General features: G+C 33.2%; 2 protein-coding genes across 5 annotated transcripts; one reads left to right on the forward strand and one right to left on the reverse strand.

The window, feature by feature from the left end:
• The first annotated feature begins 236 nt into the window (after positions 1–236).
• On the forward strand, positions 237–12,695 carry LOC105142231 (villin-3-like). Of its 4 annotated transcripts, XM_011049756.1 has the most exons (25): positions 237–552; positions 733–745; positions 2,941–3,094; positions 3,254–3,353; positions 3,668–3,736; positions 3,854–4,090; positions 4,204–4,381; positions 4,549–4,681; positions 5,523–5,682; positions 5,801–5,951; positions 6,034–6,134; positions 6,234–6,392; positions 6,811–6,879; positions 6,951–7,019; positions 7,131–7,265; positions 7,602–7,730; positions 8,220–8,367; positions 8,531–8,541; positions 8,620–8,760; positions 8,835–8,960; positions 9,849–9,914; positions 10,535–10,636; positions 11,297–11,543; positions 11,740–11,975; positions 12,059–12,695. In XM_011049756.1, exons 3-25 carry the CDS (start codon positions 3,039–3,041, stop codon positions 12,170–12,172), a joined length of 2,937 nt encoding a protein of 978 aa, XP_011048058.1. In that variant the 5' UTR covers positions 237–552; positions 733–745; positions 2,941–3,038; the 3' UTR covers positions 12,173–12,695. The 4 variants fall into 4 exon arrangements, with proteins under 4 accessions (XP_011048058.1, XP_011048057.1, XP_011048056.1 ...); XM_011049755.1 differs by lacking the exon at positions 733–745 and having other exon boundaries at positions 2,938–3,094; XM_011049754.1 differs by lacking the exon at positions 733–745.
• Positions 12,696–17,945: 5,250 nt separating this feature from the next.
• Positions 17,946–19,765, reverse strand: LOC105142232 (uncharacterized). The gene has a single exon (XM_011049758.1). The coding sequence runs from the start codon at positions 19,619–19,621 to the stop codon at positions 18,062–18,064; it is 1,560 nt and encodes a 519-aa protein (XP_011048060.1). The 5' UTR covers positions 19,622–19,765; the 3' UTR covers positions 17,946–18,061.
• Positions 19,766–25,233: the final 5,468 nt, after the last annotated feature.

Raw genomic sequence — 25,233 nt, forward strand, 5'->3', positions numbered from 1 at the left:
AAGAGCCTTGTTTTGCTGACAAGTTAAAGAAAAACAATATATCAAGAAAGTCTTAAAAAAAACACAAAACAAAAACAAATTCCAACTAAGCAATCAGAAAAGAAGAAACAGAGCCACCATGGCCGGTGCGATCGTCCTTCGCGGATCTTTTTTCAGCTTTCTAAATTCTACCACTCTCTCTCTCTCTCTCTCCCCCCCTGTCTCCCTTGCCCTCTCTCTCTTCTCTGCCACAAAAGAAAAAAAAGAAGAAGAAGCTTTCATAGTAAATTCTTTTTTAAACTCGTATTTTTTCTTTCTTTCAATTTATCTGAAGAAACTTTATAAATGTCTGAAAAAAAAAATAGTAACAAAATAAAGTTATAAGACAGGCAGGGAGAAAGAAACCAAACCCCCACAAATAGCAATAATTCACTTCTCTTTTTCATTTCTCCCTTTTCGTAGTATATCTCTCTTTATTGCCAGCTCCCCCCCTATTTCTAGCGTTCATTCTCTCTCTCTCTCTAACAATCTCTGCGTTTGCGCATGCTCATCTTTTGACTCAGAAATTTCCGGGTACGTACGTATATTCTTTGACAGAAAGATGGACTCTGATTGTTTCTTTTTTTTTTTAAAGAAAATTATGGAATTCTGTTAGATCCCTTTTGATTTCGCATTTTATTTTATGTTTTATGATCTGGGTTTTCGTGATCTTGTTCAAATATTGGTGGGTTTCGTTTCTGTTGATGATCTCAGCTTTGATCTGATTGTAAGTTGGATTTTTTCTTGTTTTGTCTGTTTGTTGTTCTTTTGTTTTTTTGTTTGATGATCTTTCAATTTTGTTTCCCTGTATTGATTTGATTTTTTTCGATGCTTAATAGTTGATGATGATGTTTGTATAAATATTTTTTTCATTCAGAAATGTTTTGATTAACTTGAGAGCTTCGTGATGATCTTAATCAAATATATTGGTCAATGGATAATCGATGGTTGATTGAGAAAAATCCCGGGTTTGTTATCAAATGATGTTTGCTTTTGATAGAAAACGACTAGATCATTGATCGATAAGGTTTATGCTTTATAGTATGGCGATTCAAACTGCTGGCATTTGGTTATCGTATATTGGATGGTGGAATGATTTGCTAAGACTGGTAGGGGTGTCATCTTTTGGAGATAGTTGCTGATCGAGGGTCTTATAGTTTTTGTTGTGATTCTATGTGAATATATCTGATAGCGGTTGCTTAAGAATCAAAACAACTAGGGAACATGGTAGGTTGTTAGTGGATAGTATGAAAATGTTCTGTATCTAGTTTTAAGAATCGGTCAGTTACAGAACTATCTGAAAACGGATGAAAGCGTGTACAAGAGAAGTGTGATTATTGCTGTTACCGGAAGGCTGATTGAGGATCCCCCAGAACGTGTGCTGACTTTTTTTTTATGCTTTCGCTTTCAAGTAGAGATTGCAATTGGAGAAAAAGGTTATAGACAAGCTGAATTGATGGTCATGGTCCTTGTACAAAAGTAGCAGTTCCATATTTTGGGTGTAACATGCAATGAGCCTGGTCGGGGAGTTTGAATTTATCGATAGCTTCTCACAGTTCATGCATTGTGAATATTGACCAATTCTGGACCAGCATCTGCAGATTTCTTAGAAGAAGAATTACAATTTCTGGTCTGAGATTACGAATAATACGTGATGCTAGGATAATAGCCACATGGTTTCTCATATCATATCTGGTAATTTAAAGTGGGTAGATGACTATCGTGTGTGAAGGGCAGTGGGAAATGTAGCTCTGGATGTCGAGGGTATGGAATCCAAGGATTTTCAAGGATTATATAATGGGGTTTCTATTCATTTAATTCCTAATGCTAACATTTTCTCGCTACATGAAGTAAAGGTATTATGCTTCGAGCCAAGGCATGTGGGGATCCTGCACCTGCAGGACGTGCCAATAAGATGAGAGTTATTGCCAATTACTCAAGTATTTCAAAACGGTCTGTCATCTTTCATAAATGGATGATGGATAATATGAAATGGAAACTGGGAAAGCAAACCATAAAACCTGACGTGAAGCCTATAAGTTGATGGTTCTAGAAAAAAAATAAGAGGGGAAATCTAATGATTGCTGTGCCCATTTCTGAGGACATTATATTAATGGACAAACTTCCAGATATGTGGAAAGAATTGGATGAATGCTGAGCCTTGCTGTGCAAGCTAAATGTTAAAGAAAAGAGGAGAAGATTAGTGTGATCACGTCTAATACAAAAGTTATTAAATCAGAAGTGCTAACGAGATATCCAGCAGTACACAAAAAAAATATAGTTAGATGCTTTTGGAAAGTGCTGTGTTCTTATTCTTATAATATCTATAGCACAGATACATTTTTAGCTTTTCGAATGTCATCAATGCTTGTTTGATACCTCTGGAAACTTGTAGGATTCTCCTAATCTGCCCCCCTTCCGCACAAAAATAAATAAAATAAGATAGAACAGGATACCCATTTGGTGTTATACTGCAGCTTTCCAATGCATTTCAGCCTGCATCCATGAATGCTCCGGAGCCCCTGAAGTGGCTAATCACTGTGGTGTGAGCAAAGACATGCAATTGAGAAACTTTCTGCACCTCTATAGCAAACCCCTTCCAAAAGCAAAGTAAAGAAATAAAAATGATGATGATGAACAGATAAATATACCCTGTTCGTATGGTGTGGGGTAATTTTCATTTAAGATCTTTTGAAAGTATTCAGAGGGAATTCTGATCATTTAGAGTCCAAGCAGTAAAATAGTTTCTATTTGTCGGAGCAGTTCTTAGTTATTGACCATGAAATTTGATAGTCATGTAATTCCCCTGGTTGATTTGTTCTGGATGCTGCAGTAGAATTATCTTCTTTGTTTGTGAATGGTGCAAAAAATTTGCAGTGTATGTAATTTTTCCCAATTATTGATCTTTTAATCTTGCAGCAGGCTCTTGTGCAATTTTCAAATAGCTGATAGCTGGTTTTCAAACATTATCTACTCAATTTTTTCCCCATAAAAAGCAATTACAAGAAGGATTTTAGGCAATGTCTAGCTCAACGAAAGCTCTGGATCCTGCGTTTCAGGGAGTGGGCCAGAGACCGTATCCTATACAGAATAAGCAACTTCATACATGAAAATTTGTATCATGCATGTGCTAACTTTTATCTTGTTGAATGGAGTTGAGTGCGTGACTTTTTCTTAATGAAATTTGTTAAAGGTTAAACATTCTCCTCCCTGTTACACTTAACACATTTTATAGAGGGACTGAAATTTGGAGAATCGAGAATTTTCAGCCAGTTCCACTGCCAAAATCTGATCATGGAAAATTCTACATGGGGGATTCTTACATTGTTTTGCAGGTACTCCCTCTTTCTCACACTCTTTTTTAATTCTTGTGTCTGTCTTCTGTTTTTCCTTAATTTGTCCTCAATTGTATGGTGAACAAAATTTTTGTTGGCGTTGTGGGTTTAATATTTTTTTTTAATCTATTTATTTCTTTTAGTTTCTGAAACAAAATATCTGCATTAATTGATGGAGTCTTGTAGATATCTTGCTTGCAGAGAGCATGTTAATTTATTTGGATTATTGTAACTTTTATTTTGCTATGAAGTGAATTCCTTATGTTTCTTCACTTCATCTAATGCTTGCTTGTCCCCTCTTTTTTTTTTCGTAGACAACCCCTGGCAAAGGAGGTGCTTATCTGTACGATATCCACTTCTGGATTGGAAAAGATACAAGTCAGGTGTGTTTCTGACTTTCCAAACTTCCTCTTTAAGGACTTGGTTTTGCTATTATCTTGTCTTCACATATGATATAAGAATTGAAATTATACTCACATAATGTCATAACATTATTACAGGATGAAGCTGGAACAGCAGCTATCAAAACCATTGAACTGGATGCAGTTCTTGGAGGGCGTGCGGTTCAGCACAGGGAACTTCAAGGACATGAATCTGACAAATTTTTGGCATACTTCAAACCCTGTATTATACCATTAGAAGGGGGTGTTGCAACTGGGTTTAAAAAAGCTGAGGAGGAAGCATTTGAAACACGATTGTATGCATGTAGAGGGAAACGCGTTGTCAGAATGAAGCAGGTATAACCATGTCAGATCTTGTAACGTGAAGTTCACGAACCCACAATAAAATCTTCTCAAATGTGAATCTGCCACAAGGCAGGATCATATGATTCTGGGTTTTGCTTGTGCAGGTTCCTTTTGCCCGGTCATCATTAAATCATGATGACGTGTTTATCTTGGATACTGAGAACAAGGTCTATCAATTCAATGGTGCAAACTCTAATATCCAGGAAAGAGCCAAGGCTTTAGAAGTGATTCAGTTTTTGAAAGAAAAGTATCATGATGGAACATGCGATGTTGCAATTGTTGGTAAGTAACCTGGATTTACAATTTCATATCACATTCCTCCTTTCCAGTCCTTACACTTTTCAACAGGCATACTTTATCCAGCCATGTTTTATTTGTTTTGTGCAATTCTAGTGTTAATATTTATTTGCCTGCTACTTATCTCTACATAATTGCTTTTGTGATGCTAGATGACGGGAAGTTAGACACTGAGTCAGATTCTGGTGAATTCTGGGTCCTGTTAGGTGGTTTTGCTCCAATTGGCAAAAAGGTTGCCAGTGAAGATGACATCATCCCGGAGACAACTCCAGCCAAGCTTTACAGGTATTATGATCTTATATGATTTTGTTTGTGTATCCTTGTAGAATTACGAGATTTGAAAATTAATGTAGAGTTGTGATTTTTCCTCCCTTTTTTTTTTACGTTATTGCCTATACATGGAAATGTTTACTTCTGCTACTCATCATTTTATGAAGAAAACAAGTACTTTTAGCTGTCGTGTTTATGCTGCCCTTTGCATTCACTTCAGAACTACAGAACTCACTAATAAGCTGAAATATGACACTTAGTGAATCTGCATATGAGCTTAAAATAACAGTGTTATCTTCTTTACGCACACTCCTTGTCATCCGCGTAACAATTATTGGTATGTACTTGTTGGCATCCAATTAATTTTAATATGCTATCTATTTTTCTGGGATTTCTGGAATCTGTGGCCTAATAGTTGGCATACCATTGTGCATAGTTCCATGATGTCATGTTCAGTGTTATCATTGAAGAATGGAGGTATGCGGGCTTCATACAATAAATTTGTCATTGTTGTAATCTAGCTCCATATAGGCATCTCTTATTGTGCCTTCATTTATTATCTTGGTCTAGATGGTAGGGGTAGAATTTTATTGAAACAAGTTATTCTACTAGAACTTCAGTGTTTCTTGTGGAGGGAATTGTGCTGTAAAAGACTCATCTGGTTCCTATTAATTCCATGACCTCATCCAAATTCAGTTTAACCTTGCACATTCATTTTTATTATCTTCATAGAGTTAATTTCCTTTATTTTGGAAGAAACATGGGCACATTTAATCTGCTTCCAATGTTTTTATGATCTCTCTCACTTAGCAACAGAAGCTACTCAATGCTAATTTGTAATCATTGATACATGTAGCATTGCTGATGGTGAGGTGAAGATGGTAGATGGCGAGCTGTCCAAAGGACTGTTAGAAAATAATAAATGTTATCTCCTTGACTGTGGTTCTGAGGTATTTCTTTGGGTTGGCCGTGTAACACAAGTGGAGGAGAGAAAAGCTGCTAGTCAGGCTGCTGAGGTAGAGACATGCATATATTTCTTCATCAAAACAAGGACATGAAATCCCATCTCCAAGGCTGTTTTGCATTTCTTCTCTACACAAAATATGGGATCTCATTTCCAAACTATTTTTGCAGGAATTTGTGGTGAGCCAAAACAGGCCGAAAGCTACTCGCATAACCAGACTGATTCAAGGTTATGAGACACATTCATTCAAGTCAAACTTTGATTCTTGGCCTGCTGGATCCGCAGCTCCTGGTGCTGAAGAGGGAAGAGGGAAAGTAGCAGGTAATGATCACATGCTGAGAGTTGAATTAAGCAACATATTTTTGGCTAACATTATTAAATTTGGTATTTGGTGTAATGGTAGCTTTGCTGAAGCAACAAGGTGTTGGTCTCAAGGGTATGACAAAAACTGCTCCTGTAAACGAGGAAGTACCACCTTTGCTTGAAGGAGGTGGAAAGATGGAGGTTTAGTTTGGGTCCCTTCAATGTGTTTTGGGAATTTTTGAATCTTAGGCTTGTTAAAATCAATAATTCTTGGAACATTGAATTCTGTTTGGTTTGCAGGTATGGTGCATCAACGGCAGTGCAAAGACTCCATTGCCAAAGGAGGATATTGGTAAATTTTATAGTGGAGATTGCTACATCATACTCTATACCTATCACTCTGGTGATAGGAAAGAAGATTACCTTCTCTGCTGTTGGTTTGGAAACGATAGCATAGAGGTAATTTATATTGTTGAAGTTGGGTTAAGATAATTGAAAGAAGTATGGGTAATGATGGAGATGTCTCCAAGTAAATAACATAAACGGTTGTGGAAGGTTCCTGTGCATGTAAAAACAGATACATTGTACGTTCTTCCACTCCTTTGGCATCGCGCACACATTGTTCTGCTATGAATGTGAACAAATGCAAAAATACCAACTCCTGCTCGATGTACTGCATTTTGACTTTGTTTTTCACTATTTCACTCAAATCTTTTCTTAATCACTTAAACCATGGTAGTTGTCAATGTCACTTTGCCATGTCATGATTGCTGCACGGAAGAAATGCCTATAAATTTATCTGTTGATTGTATTGCCTTATATTAGTGGGACTTCATTTAGTTAGTTTAATATCGAGTTCTGTGGTTGCCCAATCCAGGAGGACCAGAAGATGGCTGCTCGGCTGGCTAATACAATGTCCAACTCATTAAAGGGCAGGCCTGTACAGGTACGATATAATCTGAAGTTAAATTGTGGATATTGCTCCTATGATTTGCATATAATAGTTGCTTCTTGCAGGGTCGCATTTTTCAAGGTAAGGAGCCTCCACAGTTTGTAGCACTTTTTCAGCCGTTGGTGATCCTCAAGGTGCGCATTTTAAATCTTTTACAATTCCTGTGTTACAATTGAAGTCACAATTATTATTGTAATTCATCTGTTTGGTTAGCTGTAAACAAAGATGCTTTGATTCCTCTTCAGGGTGGTCAGAGCTCTGGTTACAAGAATTCTCTAGCCGAGAAAGGATCAGATGAAACCTACACTGCAGATTCTGTTGCACTCTTTCGGATATCAGGAACTTCAGTTCATAACAATAAGGCAGTGCAAATTAAAGCAGTATGTGGTCTGATCATTGAGCTTTTCTTTTCTGCTGATAGATTTTGTTTCTCTTGAAGTCTACTACGAAGATATTTAATAATTTGGAGACCACAATTCTTCTATTCACTATGATCAACAGTCTGTTACAGTTTTAGAAACGATCACCTTTTTTCCCATCTGAACAATTCAAAATTTCTCCAGTTTTTCTTTAGAAGTGAATAGGAAAGATCCATCTTCACATTCCTTCAAAAGCTTTTTGAGTATAATCTTAATACCTTATTGCATCAATCGCTGGTAAAAGAAAAGGAGTAGCACCAACAGTTATGCATACCCCATCAAATTATTCTCTTTCAGGTGGCATCGTCATTGAACCCTGCAGAGTGCTTCCTTCTGCAATCTGGCTCGTCAATTTTCACCTGGCATGGGAATCAAAGCACCTTTGAGCAGCAGCAGCTGGCTGCAAAAATTGCTGAATTTTTGAAGGTACCATCCTTACTGGAAATGCAACCTTTCTGATTTTTTTAAAACATGTTTTCCTATTGGAAAGAATATCATTGGCTTGTTTTAAACACTTAATTACAAAAGTACCTATAAAACAGGAACGTGATATAAAAATGATGCCTGATATTTCAAATTTAGCCATGTTGCTTTTCATTTTATTGCACACATCAAAGGAAGTAGTGATATTTTTAAATCTGTAATATCAGATATTCTCCAATTTTTTATTGAATTCTTGATATTTGGATTTCATTAAGCAATTAGTTAATATTAAAATTTACCTTGGGACCTATTAAATACATATGCACACACGTACACACAAAAATAGAGCAGCTGCGGATTTAGTTAAAATTGCATTTCAATTGCCATGTGTCCTGTAGTTTCTCCTATTGAAGGTCTTGCAACTCGAACGAAATTCCATTTTTTTTCTTTTATTTGATCTTCATCTTACTATCACTTGCCTCACTAATTCAGCCAGGAGTGGCTTTGAAACATGCTAAAGAAGGAACTGAAAGCTCATCTTTCTGGTTTGCCCTCGGAGGCAAACAAAGTTACACCAGCAAAAAAGTTTCTCCAGAAACTGTCAGAGATCCTCACCTGTTCACATTCTCCTTAAATAAAGGTGACATTTCTAATTTTGAACCTTGTCTGATACTCTGAAATTTTCATTTATTTTCTTTTGAAATAAATCTGATCGAAACTGTCATCTGAGATTTTTAAGTGGCTGAAATAACATTCTAACTGGGCTTTTTTATGATCATTTTTGCTGCTATGCGGATTGCCAGGGAAATTTCAGGTGAGTTCTAGATTTTAAGTGTTGTTGAAAATTCTTGCTATACAGCTTCTTAGAGGCTTCTCATGTTCAATTGGGCAGGTTGAGGAAATTTACAACTTCTCTCAAGATGACTTGTTGACTGAGGATATCTTGATACTTGATACACATGCAGAAGTGTTTGTTTGGGTTGGTCAGTCTGTAGATCCCAAAGAAAAGCAAATTGTTTTTGATATTGGCCAGGTAGTGCTTAAAAGTGTACTGCTTTTGTCAGATTTTTCCTGTCAGTGTTACTTACAGTATATGTTCCTTTGCAGAAATACATTGAGATGGCTGTATCTCTGGATGGTTTGTCTCCATATGTACCACTGTATAAAGTTACTGAAGGAAATGAACCATCGTTCTTTACAACATACTTTTTGTGGGATCCCATAAAAGCCACTGTATGTACTGAATCAAGCATTATTTATCTTTTCTCAAGTCATATTATTTTATAATCTCACTATTGAAATATTGTCATTGAGAATAGTAAAATCCAGAATGTTATGAGTGGCATATTTATGAAGGAGTTGGGATGGATGCTGTGCACGTGGATGAATTCCCGGAAATCCTGTTATTGGGTAGGATAGAAGAAAATGTAGTTTGCATTACTTAACAAAGGCTTAGCTTGGTAGTGCTAGTAGATCATTGATGGAATGCCTATATAGTCACCTCCAAACCTTTACACTAACTTGATCAAGTTTAGCGAGTCTCATTAAAAACACAAAAAACTAAACAAGGGTAGAAGCACTAGTCTTTTCACCATGCCAATGGGAACGGGATGAGAATCATTTATTATAAATAGGTTCTAGAAATAGAATCAAGGCAAAAGGATTTTTTAGTCCAATTGGATATCAGTTAAGGGGACTATTCTACCTTGCATTGAGTGTTTGTAAAAGTTTGTTGAATTCCACTTCACTCATACACTACATCTCCACAAAATCTAAGGGCATCCCTATGTTAAAAAATCAGTAAAGGAACTTCAACACTAGCTTCTCTACTCTACTTGGGCCCGCCCATTATTAACCATTTACCAAAAAAAAACATTACACCATATGCCCGGAGCTTTTAACTTAAACAATGATAATCATGATTATGAAGACAAAGTTTGGAGCTCAGAATCTGGATGTGTCATTTGTAAAAAAATTAAAAATAAAGAAACAAGCAAACATGGTTTGGATCTTAAGATTAATACTCTGTTATTCACAAAATTCTCTTTGTTCACGTATATCCCATGTTCAATAACTTGTTCTTTTGTTAGTTTGTTTAAAAAATTTGTCCTTGCACTGCAGGTTCAAGGAAACTCATTCCAAAAGAAGGCTGCATTACTCTTTGGGTTAGGACATCATGCTGTGGAGGTAAATACGTTGCTTGAAGCAAAAAGCTGGTACATAACTTGGCAATTGATAGATAACTGTACCATTTGTTGTTTGAATGAATTTAAACTAATTTTTTGTCTTTATAATGAGACATTTCTGTAATCTGTTCTCCCAAGTTTTTTCTCCACTATGTAAGTAGCTTCTTTTGGCTACTTTTCTTCTCCTCAATTGTCTTAATTTCTTCCACTTTTGAATGCTATGATGAGACATTTCTGTAATCTGTTCTCCCAAGTTTTTTCTCCACTATGTAAGTAGCTTCTTTTGGCTACTTTTCTTCTCCTCAATCCCACGAGCCATGTTGACATCGTGTCTTTCTTCATTCTCCTTTTTTCCATTCTTCTCTTTCTTATTCACTTCATCATGTTTTATGTATATCCTTGTTTCCCATATTCCTGATCCCCAATTACGACGCATACATTTTTGCTGACAGCAATTGTCTGGCAATAGGACCCTGCCAACCAGGATTTGCATTCTAAGTTGTAATTTACCCCTTGCTGTTCTTGTTCTCCCTGTATGTGATAATGCAGTTGAGTCAGGTCTTACATGCAGTGTTGGTGTTGACGTTGATGATGATGCAATGCATGATTAATTTTTTGCAGGACAAGTCCAATGGAAATCAAGGAGGGCCAACCCAACGGGCTTCAGCATTAGCTGCCTTGTCTTCGGCATTTAATCCATCTTCTGGGAAGTCATCACATCTGGTAAATATTTTGTTCATGCAACCACGTGTGGTAAATTGCCTTTCATCTTTTCTCCTTGACTTTGTATGAGTCTGCTTTCTGTCTCTTTCAATGTTAGCTGCTTACTGTTTTGTATGTATTCATATTTCTTTATTCAATGGGTTTCTTCTTTCTTCCCTTCTAGTAAACAAGTCATATCCTTTCCAAACTGACAAACCAACAGTGAGGAAGAGTATGGCTAGCCTTGTGTCCTTGCATGTTCTCAATAGGTCCATGGAGGTCACATTTTCTGGTTAATTAAAGTCTTGGTAATTGAGTAAATTTTTTTTTTTCATAAGTGGCATAATTCTAATTTTTTTGGTTTTCCTCTCTTTGACCGGAATCAGCTGGAAATTTGATGGTTACAAAGCATTGTCCATGCATGTTTTGTTGCTTTTACAAGCATCTGCTGCTGATCAATGTTGTATATTTTCACCTAGAATTTGCGTTTGGATGTATGGTTAGGTTTCTAACATTAGCTTCTTGCTCATATGACTTTGTTTATTTACAAGTTTTTCTTGCAATTTCTTCAAAGCATGCTTTTATTACCAAAGCTCTTGTACCTAATAGTGATGGTGCATGTGTGTTAAGAATTCATTTACTGAATCATTTTTTGGCCTAATGATATGGATGTGATTTGAGGCGCAGGATAGATCTAATGGATCCAGTCAAGGAGGGCCGACACAGAGAGCTTCAGCTTTAGCTGCCTTATCCTCTGCATTCAATTCATCACCAGGATCGAAAACTACTGCTCCAAGGCCATCTGGGATTGGTCAGGGATCACAAAGAGCTGCAGCTGTTGCTGCTCTTTCATCAGTTCTTACTGCTGAAAAGAAAACACCCGAAACATCTCCTTCTCGTAGTCCTCACTCAGAAACCAACCTTCCTAGTAAGAAATCATCTTTTTGCATGTTTCAGATGGCAGTATCTTAGATATGAAGAAATCACAGTTGCTTTTAAAATGTCTATCTTATTCTGCAAGAGTACATTTTTTTTCTGTTGAGAATTAATAATCTCCAATTTAATTTGATCTCATATATGTATGTATAAGAATTGAACAATATAAGACACTTATGCACTTGTAGCTGAAGGGAAAAGTGAAACACAATCTGAGGTTGAGGGTTCTGAAGGAGTTGCAGAAGTCAAGGAAATGGAAGAAACTGCATCTGTACCTGAAAGCAATGGGGAGGATTCAGAAAGAAAGCAAGATACAGAACAGGAGGGGAATGACGATGGGAATAGTCAAAGTACATTCAGTTATGATCAACTGAAGGCTCACTCTGACAATCCTGTAAAAGGAATTGATTTTAAACGGAGAGAGGTCGGTCCTATTCTCAAATTTGTTACTTCACTTGAATTTGTTATCCGGATTGGAATTCAAGTTTTTCTCTGCTTGAATTTCAGGCTTATCTATCAGACGAGGAGTTCCAAGCTGTTTTTGGGGTGACGAAAGAAGCATTTTATAAAATGCCAAAATGGAAGCAGGACATGCAGAAGAAGAAATTTGATTTATTCTAGAGATCAAATCAGGTCCATTAAAGGGAATTATTTTTCTACCCTTTTGTGCTCTAACTCAAATTTCCTCGATCATTATGGACTCGACTGCTCCTGCTGGAAAACTGTGCTTTCATTGGTGGTGAGCCATGCCTGGCTTGTTTTGTCTAGCATCTCACTAGTTACTCCTTGATGATGGAGTGTAGCAGTGATTAGTAAGCGGTATTGATTGTGATTATGCATGAAGAGTGAGTTTTGCCCGTGTTTTTTTTACTTTAAATCTACCTCTGCCTCTTGTATTGATACCAGACTGTAGTCTCTGGCAGTTGGGAGGTCAAATTCTTTTATTTGGTCACAGAGTATCTCATTGGTGATTATTTGACTTTATTCTTCCTTCTTTTTAATCTTTTTTATTTTTTGAGAAAAAAGGGTGTATATGTACTGCACTTGTAATCAAATTCCAGTATACAGGAACCGAAAGTTGTTGTTTGGATGGAACAAGCATGTATGGTTGTGTGCAAAGAGTTATTCAGTAAGCTTTCATACCTTTCAGTCTTATTGCTATTATGCGATCTGTTCGTTTCCTTTCAGGTGCACTCCCAGGTTTGTGAGCTCTTTCAGTAATGGAGTTCTTAGGAGTCAGTTTTGCATGAATTTTTAGCTCTTTCCTTTCGAGTTATAATTCCTAAGTTGTTTTTCATAGATAATTTATGATAAAAATGAATGTGCTAAAAAATGCTCAAAAACAATTTCTTAAATAAGAAAGTATAACCTAAAATTCGTAAATTAAAAGGCTAAAAATATCAATTTATTTTATTAAAGAGTCTTGGTGGCATGACTCTTGAATTTGATGTATTTCATTAATAATTTATGATAAAAATGAGTTATTTTGACTGCATTAGCATTATTTAGAAAACAAAAACCGTCACCTCGTATAAATTGAGCTGTGGTGTTGGTATCTTGCTCCATGGATGGATAATCCTTGTCATCTGATGGGTCTCCCGGTTTTTTGGAGCTGGCCTATGCATTGGTGGGTTGATGCTTGATATTAATTAGTTTTAAAAAATAAAAAAAATATTAAAAAAAAATTATTTAAAAAAATATTTAGTTTTAACCATTTTAATCAAATCATATATTAATATATCAGATCAACCAAATCAATTATAAATTGATATATTTTTTAAGCACTTGGTATAAAGAATTAGTTAGTGGGATAATATGTTTAGAAATGTAGTTGTAGTTGTAGTTGATTTTTAAAGTAATTGTTATTTATAAATATATTAAAATTATATTTTTGATATTAATACATCAAAATAATTTAAAAATACTAGATAAATATTAATTTAAAATAAAAATAAATAAATTTAAATATTTTAAAATATAAAAGCAAAAAAATCCTACCGTCATTAATTTACTCACGTGAACAAAAGTTTTGGTTTTCAACATACGTACAATCTTGTCGGTTAATTTTGAAATCCAGGAATATTCTCGTTTACTTTTTTGCCCGCAAAGAAAATTGGGTTTCACGTGTTTCTTTATTAGGCCATGGCGTTTACTTTGTTGCCCGCAAGCTAATTAGGTTTCACATGTTGGATTATTAGGCCATAAAAGTTCTATTAATTATTATATTTAATTAGGTTATTAGGCAGTTTACATTGATTAAAATCTCCCCGTGACAATTAATTAATAGAGTAGAATGTTCTATCATTATTTTGTTGATTATGTGAAGAAAGAGTCCCCTCCCAAGATTCGCAAAGCCACCATCCGTGGGATTAATTTTCTTCTTGTACATTTAATCATCTAGATGATGGTTAAGTGGTAAGGACTTGGGATTAAGGGGTTTGCTTCTTCTGTGGTCTTAGGTTCGAGTTCTTGGTTGTTCATATGATAGCCACTGGAGACTTACGTGGTCGTTAACTTCAGGGCCCGTGGAATTAGTCGTGGTGCACGCAAGTTGACCCGAACACCCACATTAATCTAAAAAAAAAATTTCTTCTTGTGGAGATTCTACTATACTCATATGAAGTAATTAATAATATTTATTTAATAGGAGGGAGATTGAAAAGAGATGGAAAAAACAGAACTTTGAGAATTTTTAAAAAAAAAAATAGATGAAAATATTTTTATTCTCTTTTATAGAGTCGAGTATAGTTCTCTTTTTGTTCACAATGTTTCTCATCATTTGAAGTGAGTTCATAAAATAACTATTATTAGTTATTTATTGAATGTTTCAAAAATATTTTGCCTTTTGTCTAATTATTTTATCTTTTTTACTTGAAAAAAGAAAAACCTCTCATGGTGGTGGATAACAAACATTATAATATATCAATGTAGGTGGATAAAAAAAGAATGTAGCTCATGCTTGAGTTTGCACCATTAAGCCATCTTTAATGGTATTAAATTAATTAATTAATTGCAAAGAATGTAGTTTGTGGAGGAGCGGCCCCCAACCTTTCGGCCGAGTGTCATTACCAAACCCGCTGTTGAAAGTAAACCTATCTCAAATTTATTTCAAGCCTGTTGCTTTTACGTTGTTAAAATATTTTAAGAAAATTATTTTTTTTATTTTATATTTTCAAATAATTTTTTAATATTTTAATATCAGAAATAATTTTTAAAAATAATATATATATATTTTTTAAAAAATATTTTAAAAAATAACCATTATTAAACTTGCAAAAACCCTTTTAGTGTGACTGGCATGAAAAAAATTAAATTAATATTTTTAAATTATTTTGTAATAAATTAAATTTATTAATATGAAAAATAAAAATGCTATTTTAATTTATTTTTAAATTAAAAATACTTCTAACATTTTTTCAGTACTTTCTTTAATTTAATTCAAATTTTACCTTCATTTTTAAACTTTAGAAATAAAGAATAGGTGATATCCGGAAGTTAATCATATCGTGTGTGCTTCCTATTTTATTTTTTTGAAAAAAGAAATTAATCCTTAGATTAGTTTGAAGATAACATTTGAAAAGTGAAACTACTCTAAAAATAAATGATTTTTTAAAAACTCAATTTCAATACCCAAGTCTTTGTCGTGAAGTAAATTCAAATTGAAATTGAAATTCATGCGTTGGAGTAAATTCAAATTGAAAGCGATGGTGCTGATGTTCGAATTGGACCATGACTGATGTTTCTAGTTTCAACCCTAACGGACGCTTTAAGAACATTGATTGTAGGAAATATCTAACCAGCTTCTTTAACATGAATTGCCTACCTTAACTAAATCGAGAATGGACTCGTTCTTGCCCCCACGACAGCTACGAAGCAGCCTCCTAGGTTTGGATTGGACTGCACTGCAGTTGGAAACCCTTTTTATTCCCACAGTTTGGTGATATTCTTGTGTCATTTTCTGAATATTAATAAGAGTCATAATTTATTTAGTTAAATTCTAGATTTATTATTTAAAGATTATAATCTTGTAAATTTTAAAATTATTAAAAATTTACATAATTATTAATTTTAAAAATTATAAAATTAATCATAAATTAATCCGAACATCTATATTAATAATAAAATAAAATAAATCTACCCTTGCTATGTTAATAATGGATTTTCCTTTCTAATTATGCCCTTTATGGGATGCAAAAAACGTGTATTTTTATTTTTATCTTGTCGTCACTGTAATTATGACTATGGGAATTGACTATGAATGTACATATTCAAATACGAAATGTCCTTTTAAAAAGTATCTGATTTTTTTTTCCTAGCCGATATGGAATAGTAATATCATCCCAAATATCCTTTTTCTTGTTTTGTTTTTACACGCGTCGAAATGGAAATTTTCTCTAATAAGACGAAATTGCTGCTTGAAGGTCAGCATTGAGCATCCAATGAAGCTCTCTCTCTCTCTCTCTCTCTCTCCAAAGGATGAAATTCTAAAAATTAGAAGAAAAAAAAGCAAAAAAAAAAAGCATCCAAAGGAAAGAAAACTGACCATTCAGCAAGAATAAAGCTGCATGGCTATCATATTCAACATGGCCTAACAAGTTTAACTTGAAAACCCCTTGCTTCATAGCCTAATTTGAAGGGGGTTTGTGTTAAATCTAATTCATAATAGACTCAAGTAAACTCAAGCAATTCAATTATGTTTGGACTGACACAGCTAACCCGGCCAAACTCAATTCAAACCTAGCTTGGCCAACAATACCATCTTTAATTTTTTTATCTAAAATAATATTATTTTAATTGGTTTAAGTTGACTAATAAACCCTCAACTCAACACAATAGAACCACAATCCAAGCATCGAGCTGTGTCAAACCCTGAACCGGTATCATGACTATTACATTGAAGTCACAGAGAAATTCCATAAATGGGGGGCACCATTGAATTGTAAAATCTTAAATTCATACATACAATTACTACAAGAATAGTCAATATCCTGACAATACTTCAAACAGCTAAAGTCACGAAAATGCAAGGAAACCTTCAGAAATCTAAACTTAAATGACTAAAAATCCACAGGGCAAGTGTAGTAATCTTTAACATGTCAGCCCTTTAAAAATGGCAGAGAAAAAGGGACGAAACATACTGCACACACTTTTCTACTACCGCCACGTACCCAGCAGCTCGTTAAACCCTTGTCAGAATTCAGAACCATTTCAGCCATCTTTCCCCCTTTTTTATTCCTTTTTTCTAATGCCATGTGAATACATTTACTAGCTAGCTAGGGTTTGCTTGGTTGGGCAAGAGCTGGCTCCAAAGGTGAAAGCAAAGGTGCTTGATTGACACGTTTCATTGCTTTTCATGCCTTGAAATAAAACCCTGAAGAAGAAGATCATAATTCATAAGCACGTGTAGTTGCTTTACATCCTCTCCATCGTCCTCTCCCTCTGACTTTAACTTCTTTATGCAGAAATGAGCAACAATTCTAGCAATCTTTTTTTTAAAAAAAAAAAAAAACCTGTGCCTAAATTGCCGGGTTAACCCGTGATTAAGGTATTTTACGGTTTAAGTTGAACCAGGTTTCAATAAAAATTAAAAACTCATCTAGATCAACTCATCTAGCACCCAAGTTTAACCCGATGGCATTTAAAAACCATGAAATCAAGTGTACAGCCTTTGCTTTCACCTTTTTTTGGTACAAAAGATCCATTCTTTACGAAGGGGTCATCAAAGAGGGGATCATTAGCGTGCATAATTAAAGGTTATTTATTGCATCCTTTTATAGAAAATCAACTATCAATTACATAAAGTAGGCAAACATTTAGGAACATAATTATAAAACGTTGACCAAAGCATCCTTTTTTTTTTTTGTCTCCCACGTTCGCATTAAACCTCTTTTTTTTTTCAATTATGTTTTTAAATTTAAATTTAATATTTTTTCGGTGATAAATAAAATCATGAGATCATCGTAATTAAGATTATTATTCAACAAACTCAAATATCATTTTAACAGTAAAGTAATCTTAATTACAATAAATCTAAGCTAAGCAATATTACAATACAGACTATTTAAAAAAAAATACATTCAAATAATTTTTAAAAAATTTTAACATCAATATATTAATATTATAAAAAAATTAATATCTTTTAAAAAAACAAAAAAAAATTAAAAAAAAAAAACAGAAGCTACTTCAATCCTAGTCATAAAATTAAGGGTAAATTTGTGTGGATTTAATAATTATGATATATTGTTCTTTAGCTTATACAAGACAGAATGATGATTAATTAATTTGGCCTTTTGACCATTTTCCTGTCATGCTTGCATCCTCCGGATTTGTTGCTGATTAACATTGCAATTATAGAAAATGTTAAAAAATAAATAATATCTCCAACAATATCATTTACATGTAAAAACAAATATAATTGGGGCTTAACGAGAAAAACAAACCGACGCAATTATGCAATTTTTTTCTCTAAAAAATAAATTATATTTCCTCCCTCTATAATTAATTTGCTAATTAGCAATCCCTGTAAGCAGAAGATTCTGCTTCGCATGAACATATTTGTTTCATGATAATAGAGTTAATATCATGATTACTATTACCCCCACGATGGATCATACTATAATTACTCCACAAAGACGAGTTTGAGCCAGTGAGTGAACTCATACCCGGGATCGACTCGGTCGATGTAATCAAATCAATGTTCTTCAATATATGCACATTGCCCACGAGTTGACTTAAAATCCCTGACTCGGTAACTGAGCTCTTCTTCTTGTGTTGCATCGCAACTCGAGCGATTTCTGTTAACATGGCATTAGACAATCTTCGAATTCCCCGTGCTCCACCCATCAAAATCGCTGAGTTAACTTGAGAATGAGACTGAGCTTTCTCCGAGATTTTCCTATTATGCTTGCTTGAACCACTTTCTTGTTTTGTTCTTATATAAACTGATTCTGGACTCCGGTTCCTGACTCGGCCAAGTGGGTCGCTGAATAACACCAAATTTTTCACGTCCACTAACATTACATGCTTAAAATTTCTCCGAACTCGACCGAGTAACATTGGATAACAAGCCCATCTTCTCAAACTCATTGGCAAATGATCTAAAAACCCAGCAAGTGAGTTTTCCGGGTCAAGCTCACTCGCTTCAAAACCCACCACTGAGCCATAGCGAAACCACGTCAACTCCCCTTCACCCTCTCCCGACTCACTGAAATTGCTATCACCATTAACTCGAATTCTCTTTCCCCACAGAGGCTCTCCCACCTGCTTCTTCTCGCTTTTCAAAAACTGACTCACATCAAAACTCGACGCCGACACGGAGTCATGGCTCGTTCCGTTCAATTGTTTATAATAATTAACGAGTTTCAAAAACGAGTCATTCTCTTCTTGGATCAGTGATTCAAATCTTGAAGCGAACAAAGAAGAAGGAAAGACAAAAACAACATCGGCTCTTGCTGTGAGACCTGACCGATGCAAGACTCTTAAAAAGAGTCTAAATTCAGCTTCATTGGTCTCTTCCATTACATGGGCAACAACAAGATCACTCATTGCCCGAGTCCCGCGCCTGTAAAGCTTGCCCATTCCTTGTAAAGCGAATAAAGAACGAGACCTTTCGCTTCCTTTGTTATCTTTTGGCCTTCTTGAAAACATAGAGAAGTAACTGGCTTTGGTGGTTTTAAGCTTGTTTTCAGGCTTTTCAGACAAAAACCTACGTGGGGTTTTGTTGATACTAATGGTGGTGGAAGGGTTGGGGATTGTTGGCTCAAAAGTTGAGAGAGTGAAGAGAAGGAGAGTCAGCAAGAGTAGAAGAGCACAGATTGAGATTGTGGATTGAGTCTTGGTGATGATGGGGTTGTTTGAGTTGGTTCTTCTAATTATTTTTGATGGGTTACAATTGGGGCTGGAAGTAGCTTGTGGTGGTGTTGGTGAGGAGGACGAGGAGGAGAATGGAACAGTGGAGGTGGCTGTTGGGGAGGAGGAGGAGGTGTCTTCAGGGAAAAAGACGAGGAGGAAGCCCATGCCCCGATTTTCACCGCTATTTTTGCAGCTTTTGGACTTTGCCATGATCCCCATCTCCCCTCTCTTTTTGTGGTGTCGATGAGGCTACAGTTTTGCCACACAAGCTCTGCGACCTGTTTTTAGCTATTAATTATTCTAATTTATAAGGGCAAGCCTTAAAAGTGCCTCTCGGTCTCAATTTTATACTCAAATAATTTCTATATCAAGTTTCGTAAATTCTCTACTAGATCTTTACATCTATACCTGGTAATTGTTTCTCTACAAACTGTAATTATTATTTTCTTTGCAATAATTAATTTATTTTTGTGAGAAATTCAACCATTTTTCTATTAAGGAATTTTAATAGAAAGTCTCCAATTGAGAAATCAAAATTATATAGGAATAAAATTAATATGAAAATCAGCTTCGGGTTTACATTCATGCTAATAGACAGTCGAGAGGTATTTTTGAGGTCTTCCCTTATTATAATTAATCACTATTTGATTTGCTTGATTCAATATATTTCTTTTCTTTTCTTTTCTTTTTTATTTAGAATATAATTCAATGTGTACTATTTATAGCTACAAATGATAGTCCGCGGTACTAAAATCATAAAAAATCAAAAGGTCAAGAGTTGATTAAATTTGACCAATAATTCAGCATCATTTTACCAATTAGCCTATTCGATAGCTGTCTTTGTTTTTTAATGTTTTTTTTATTGAAAAGTATTTATTGACTAGTTTGAGTGTCCGCACTTTATCACGGGGCAGACTTTTTTGTTAAAAAAGAAGAAGACGCCAAGCGCGTTGTAAAAGGTAATAAAAATATAAGTTAATTTTATTTTAATTATATAATAAAAAATAGATAATAATAATAGATGAAACAATCTTTTTCAAAAACTATATTATAATAACTTGAGAAAAAATATTTTTTAAAAAAGATAAAAAATATAGCTCAGTTCACATTTTATCATTTACAACATGATAAAATAAGATAAAAAAAATAATCTAAACAAATTGATACTATTTAACCCGAGTTAACGTAAAAAACTTGTAACCCTAATAATTATATTTAAGCTAATCTAAGATGCCCCACCAAATCTGTAATTCAAATTATGAAATCAGAATAACTTGATAAAAAAAACAAAAAATAAATTATAAAGCATATTTTAAAAAAATATATTAACTCGTGTTGACTTTTCAAACTCTTCATTTGGATTATTAGACTTGAAACACCGTATATAGAAAAATCATAAAACACAATTTTTAATCAATCAAATATTAAATGATAAAAATAAAAAATAATAATTTTAATTATATAAAAAAAAATTAAAAAATAACAATAGGATCAAAATTGAAATATAAAATATATTTTATATTTGATTAAATAGTGAAATTAAAATAAAAGTTAATTTAGTAAAAGGATCTAAAAAAATTAAAAGAACAAAAATAAAAATTAACATGAAAAATAAAAATAATTTTTTGCATTGTTTGTGTCATTTCTTTATTTAAAAAAAAATCTTGTAATGGAATATGTATTAAAAAACTAGTTTTCTACTTTTCCATACATTGAAATAGTTTATTTTGAAAAGTAATTTTCAGTTTTTATTTGAATCTAGTTTTCCAAAAACTTTACTTCGTGTTTGAAAAACCCTATTATTTATCTTTACCTTCCTTTTCAAGTAGAACATGTTTATTTTGAGCAAGTTTTATTACCTAAATCTAAGGCCTTCAGATCACACTCTATGCAAACCCTTTCTCTCTGTTTTTCTATGCATTTTTTTACAGTAAAATTCACCATCCTTTATTTTAAGGGGTATTTTGCATCAAATTTATAAATAATATTTATTTCATGAAAAATAAATGCTAACAGTTCCAATGATTTATTTTTTATTGAGTTAAGGAAACAAAAGAAAGGCTGACACGAGTCTGCATGACCTAGACTTTACACTGAGTTGTTTGTGCATTTTTTTAATCGTTATTTATCGATTTTTTTTAGGGCTAAAAATTCTACTATTTTTTTTTTCAACGTCTCATGATAATCTTCATTGACTCTCATCTTTTATGGTAGACGCTTGCTATGTTAATTTTAAACTCCTATTTCTTCTCTAAATGTTTGTCTCTTGTTCAACATGATTATTCCTTTCCTCCTTTAAATATTTATTTGTTTTTTACATGATTTTCTCTTTTTTTTCAATCTCCTAATTGAATCAGATAATGGAAATATATTTTCATTACTCTCCACCCCTAAAAAATCGTAGCATTTAATTGATTATTTGATTGCTATGATTATGGAAAGCAAGTCAATTATGAATTGTATTTCATGGAATGAGAGTGCTTTTTTTGAATTGAAAGTGTTTTTTATTTAAAAAAATATTAAAAAAAATATTTTTATTTTTTTAAAATTATTTTTGATATCAAAACATTAAAATAATCTAAAAACATTAAAAAATATTAATTTAAACAAATAATTTTTTTAAAATATTTTTAAAAACATTTCTAGAACTAAAAACCCAACAAGGTTAACTTAACTTCCACGATAAAGGAAGGAGAAGAATTCTAGAACTGAAAACCAACAAGGTTAGCTTAACTTCCACGATAAAGGAAGGAGAAGAAGAACAATTTCTCTACTCTTTTCATTTAAAAAGTAAATGAATAATTCATTGCATTATTCAAACATTTGAGAATTCATTTTAATAACACTGACCATATTTGGATTAAAGAAATTCCATTTCCTTGCCTTGCCGTGCTTCATGTTATGTTCTTGGAGAACTGATTGACTCTTGAGCTTTCTTTCTTCACTAGGAATGCAGCTTCAACCTTTGTAGATTGTTTATTAACAAAAACTCTAAACCCCATGTAGTTTTATGAATTAAAAAGTATATTAATTAATTTATCGTGGTCAAAGGTAATCAATAGTCAAAACGTTGGAACCACAGGGAATGCAGTACTGTGACCTGCTGGGATACTTGAATTATGAATCTGTCACGCGCATCTATTTACACAGTAATCGATCAATCCATCACTGGTATCTGTTCTTTCCTTTTAAGTGGCACGTGTTAATTTTAATCACGTTCTGTGACCAAAAAATCACAAGACTTGATTTGGAGATAGTTTATGATTACTATATTTATTTTATTTTTAAAAAATTATATTTTGATATTAGTACATTAAAACAATTTAAAAACATTAAATAATTATTTTAAACAAAAATAATTATTTCTGATTGCATTTTTATATGCCCATTTAGATGCTCACGTTGTCAAATTTTGTTAAGGAAAAATTCAATGAAAATGAACCAAAGTGGAAAATACGGAGAAACGTTATATCCAACCCCAGCCTCGGGGGAAACATTATTTTCATCCTTTTATTTACATTTTTCAACATTGATAGTCCGTCTATTTTTAAAAAAAATCAATTTTGATCATATAATTCATTTTTTCTTTTTTTCAATTGATGGTTTCAAATATAAAAGAAAAAATCATTGGTTGAAACAGATTTTGATAATAAAAAATATTAATCTTAATGTAAACAAGTTTCATTTTATTATAAAAGTTTAATTGTTGTTGTTTTTTTCTATCTTTATGGTGATTAGATCATGAATATTAGATAACTTGTTATTTTCTTCTTTTTTTTTCCCAAAAGTTGGCTGCCCCTTGTAGGAATTTTTTTTTTTAAGCCAGGCCTGGCTAAAAGGTCTACGAATATTGGACCACTTGACCTAAGTCCATGCACTTGATATTTTTTTTTAAGTTCTTCAATTTTTTTCATATATATATCACTAAACTCAGTAAAGTACGTGATTAGACTCATGAAATGGAAATGATCGTGAAAATTTCGGATATTGCATATATAACTTCAACCAAGTTGTTTTCAGAATGGATAAATTGTTAAACATGAATAATAACTCTTTTCAAGGGCCTCGTTGATATCTATAGACTTCATAATGTTGTTGCTAGTCACCACCTTCTGATTCAGGAATTTTTACTTGATTCCTTTTCAAAGCTTGTGTATGAACGCATTGTTGGACATGCTTCCCCTTGTCTCTTAGGAACGAGTAATTCATGCACAAGTATCATTCACATGAAATCTTCTCCTTTTTAGTCATCAAAGTTCTTAGTTGAATACTTGTTATCACCACCAAGATTTGCATCGACACTCCCTTCTCTTGAGCTCGCGCTTTGAGCTTTACAGTGATTGATATACTCGTCATGGCCAAGCACTTGCATCAATGATTGGGTATATATTGGGTGCTTTAGCGACATTTATTTTTAGGGCTGATTTATTCAGATTTTTTTTAATTAAAGCAAAAGGAAAAATTAAAAAGAAACAAGTATATAGTCTAAATTATAAATTTAGCTGTTTAGGCTGCAAAATTCAAACCGAAATAATATATTATCACGTAAATTATATTTTTAAAGATATCATATTAAATTTTCTTTATTTATTTTATTTTATACTGGTCACCGTAGCATCTTCAATTATTTTTTTAAGATCCAAAATACGTTATTACTGCACATTCAACTTTTATTTGAATCTGCGTGTTTTTGTTTTTTCTTTCATCTAAAACTTTTCTTTTCATTGGATTTTATTTTTTGTGCTCGAAATGTTTTTTTATCTAACCTCCATACGGCAGCAAAATAGATATTTATCATGCCAAAAGTTCGTCAAATCACACTTTGCGAAAATCTCTCTCTCTCTCTCTTAATATAAAAGTTTTTGAAGCTTTTTTTATTGTGTAAAAGCCGTAATATTCCTTTCAAGAGGTAATTTGCATCGGGTTTATAATATTTGTTTCGTGAAAACGCAAGGTTAAAAAATCAATATTCCTCGCATATTCTCAGTTAAAAGCATATAAAATCCATTTACCATTTTGCGCACGGTACAGTTGCTTCTCATCACATCTCCATTAAGCTTTAATAAAACGGTAGCTGGAGAATATATAAAATCCATTTACCATTTTTTTGGGTAATATTCATTGATTCATCATTTGAACCAACCATATAAAAGCATAGCATATACAATTCATATGACTTAATTAATTCCCATTGAAAAAAAGATTGTTTTGAGAAGAAACCCTGCCGACATGTTTAATTGGGTGTGAATGGCCAGCATTGAATAGCTGCATTTCAAATAAAATTGAATAAAATTTTAAATTTTATTTGCTTAAAATTATATATATATATATATATGTATGTATGTATGTGTGTATGTATATTAATGTTTTGATACATAATATAAAAAATAATTTTTTAAAAAAATAATAAAATATTATTTTAATATATCTTTAAATAAAAAACATTTTAAAAATTAATTATTACACGAGAAGACATCGGAAGATTGTAGGGACTTGAAGAAAATTCAAAAGTTTCTGTCATCTCAATTTAATCCTTGGATGGTACAGCACTACATGCAAGAAAATCTAAAAGGCTCCTACTCAATCTAGGTGGTTGGGACTCTTTTGCAGGTTATTATTTATCTAGAATAAGTGCACGCAGGTCTCTTTGTCAGTCAATTTTAAAGCATGTCAGGTGGATTTCCTTCTGGAATTCTTTTTTAATGTTGGATTATGTATTATTTGTCTTCTTAATTCATATTAAATTGCTGGCATTTGCTTTGTTAGACATTAATTGGTCATTTTATTCTCTCAAATAAATTTACATGTTGTTTGTATTTGAGTGTATTTTA

The sequence above is a fragment of the Populus euphratica genome, unplaced genomic scaffold, assembly GCF_000495115.2.
Source record: "Populus euphratica unplaced genomic scaffold, PopEup_1.0 scaffold138.1, whole genome shotgun sequence".
NCBI lineage: Eukaryota > Viridiplantae > Streptophyta > Magnoliopsida > Malpighiales > Salicaceae > Populus > Populus euphratica.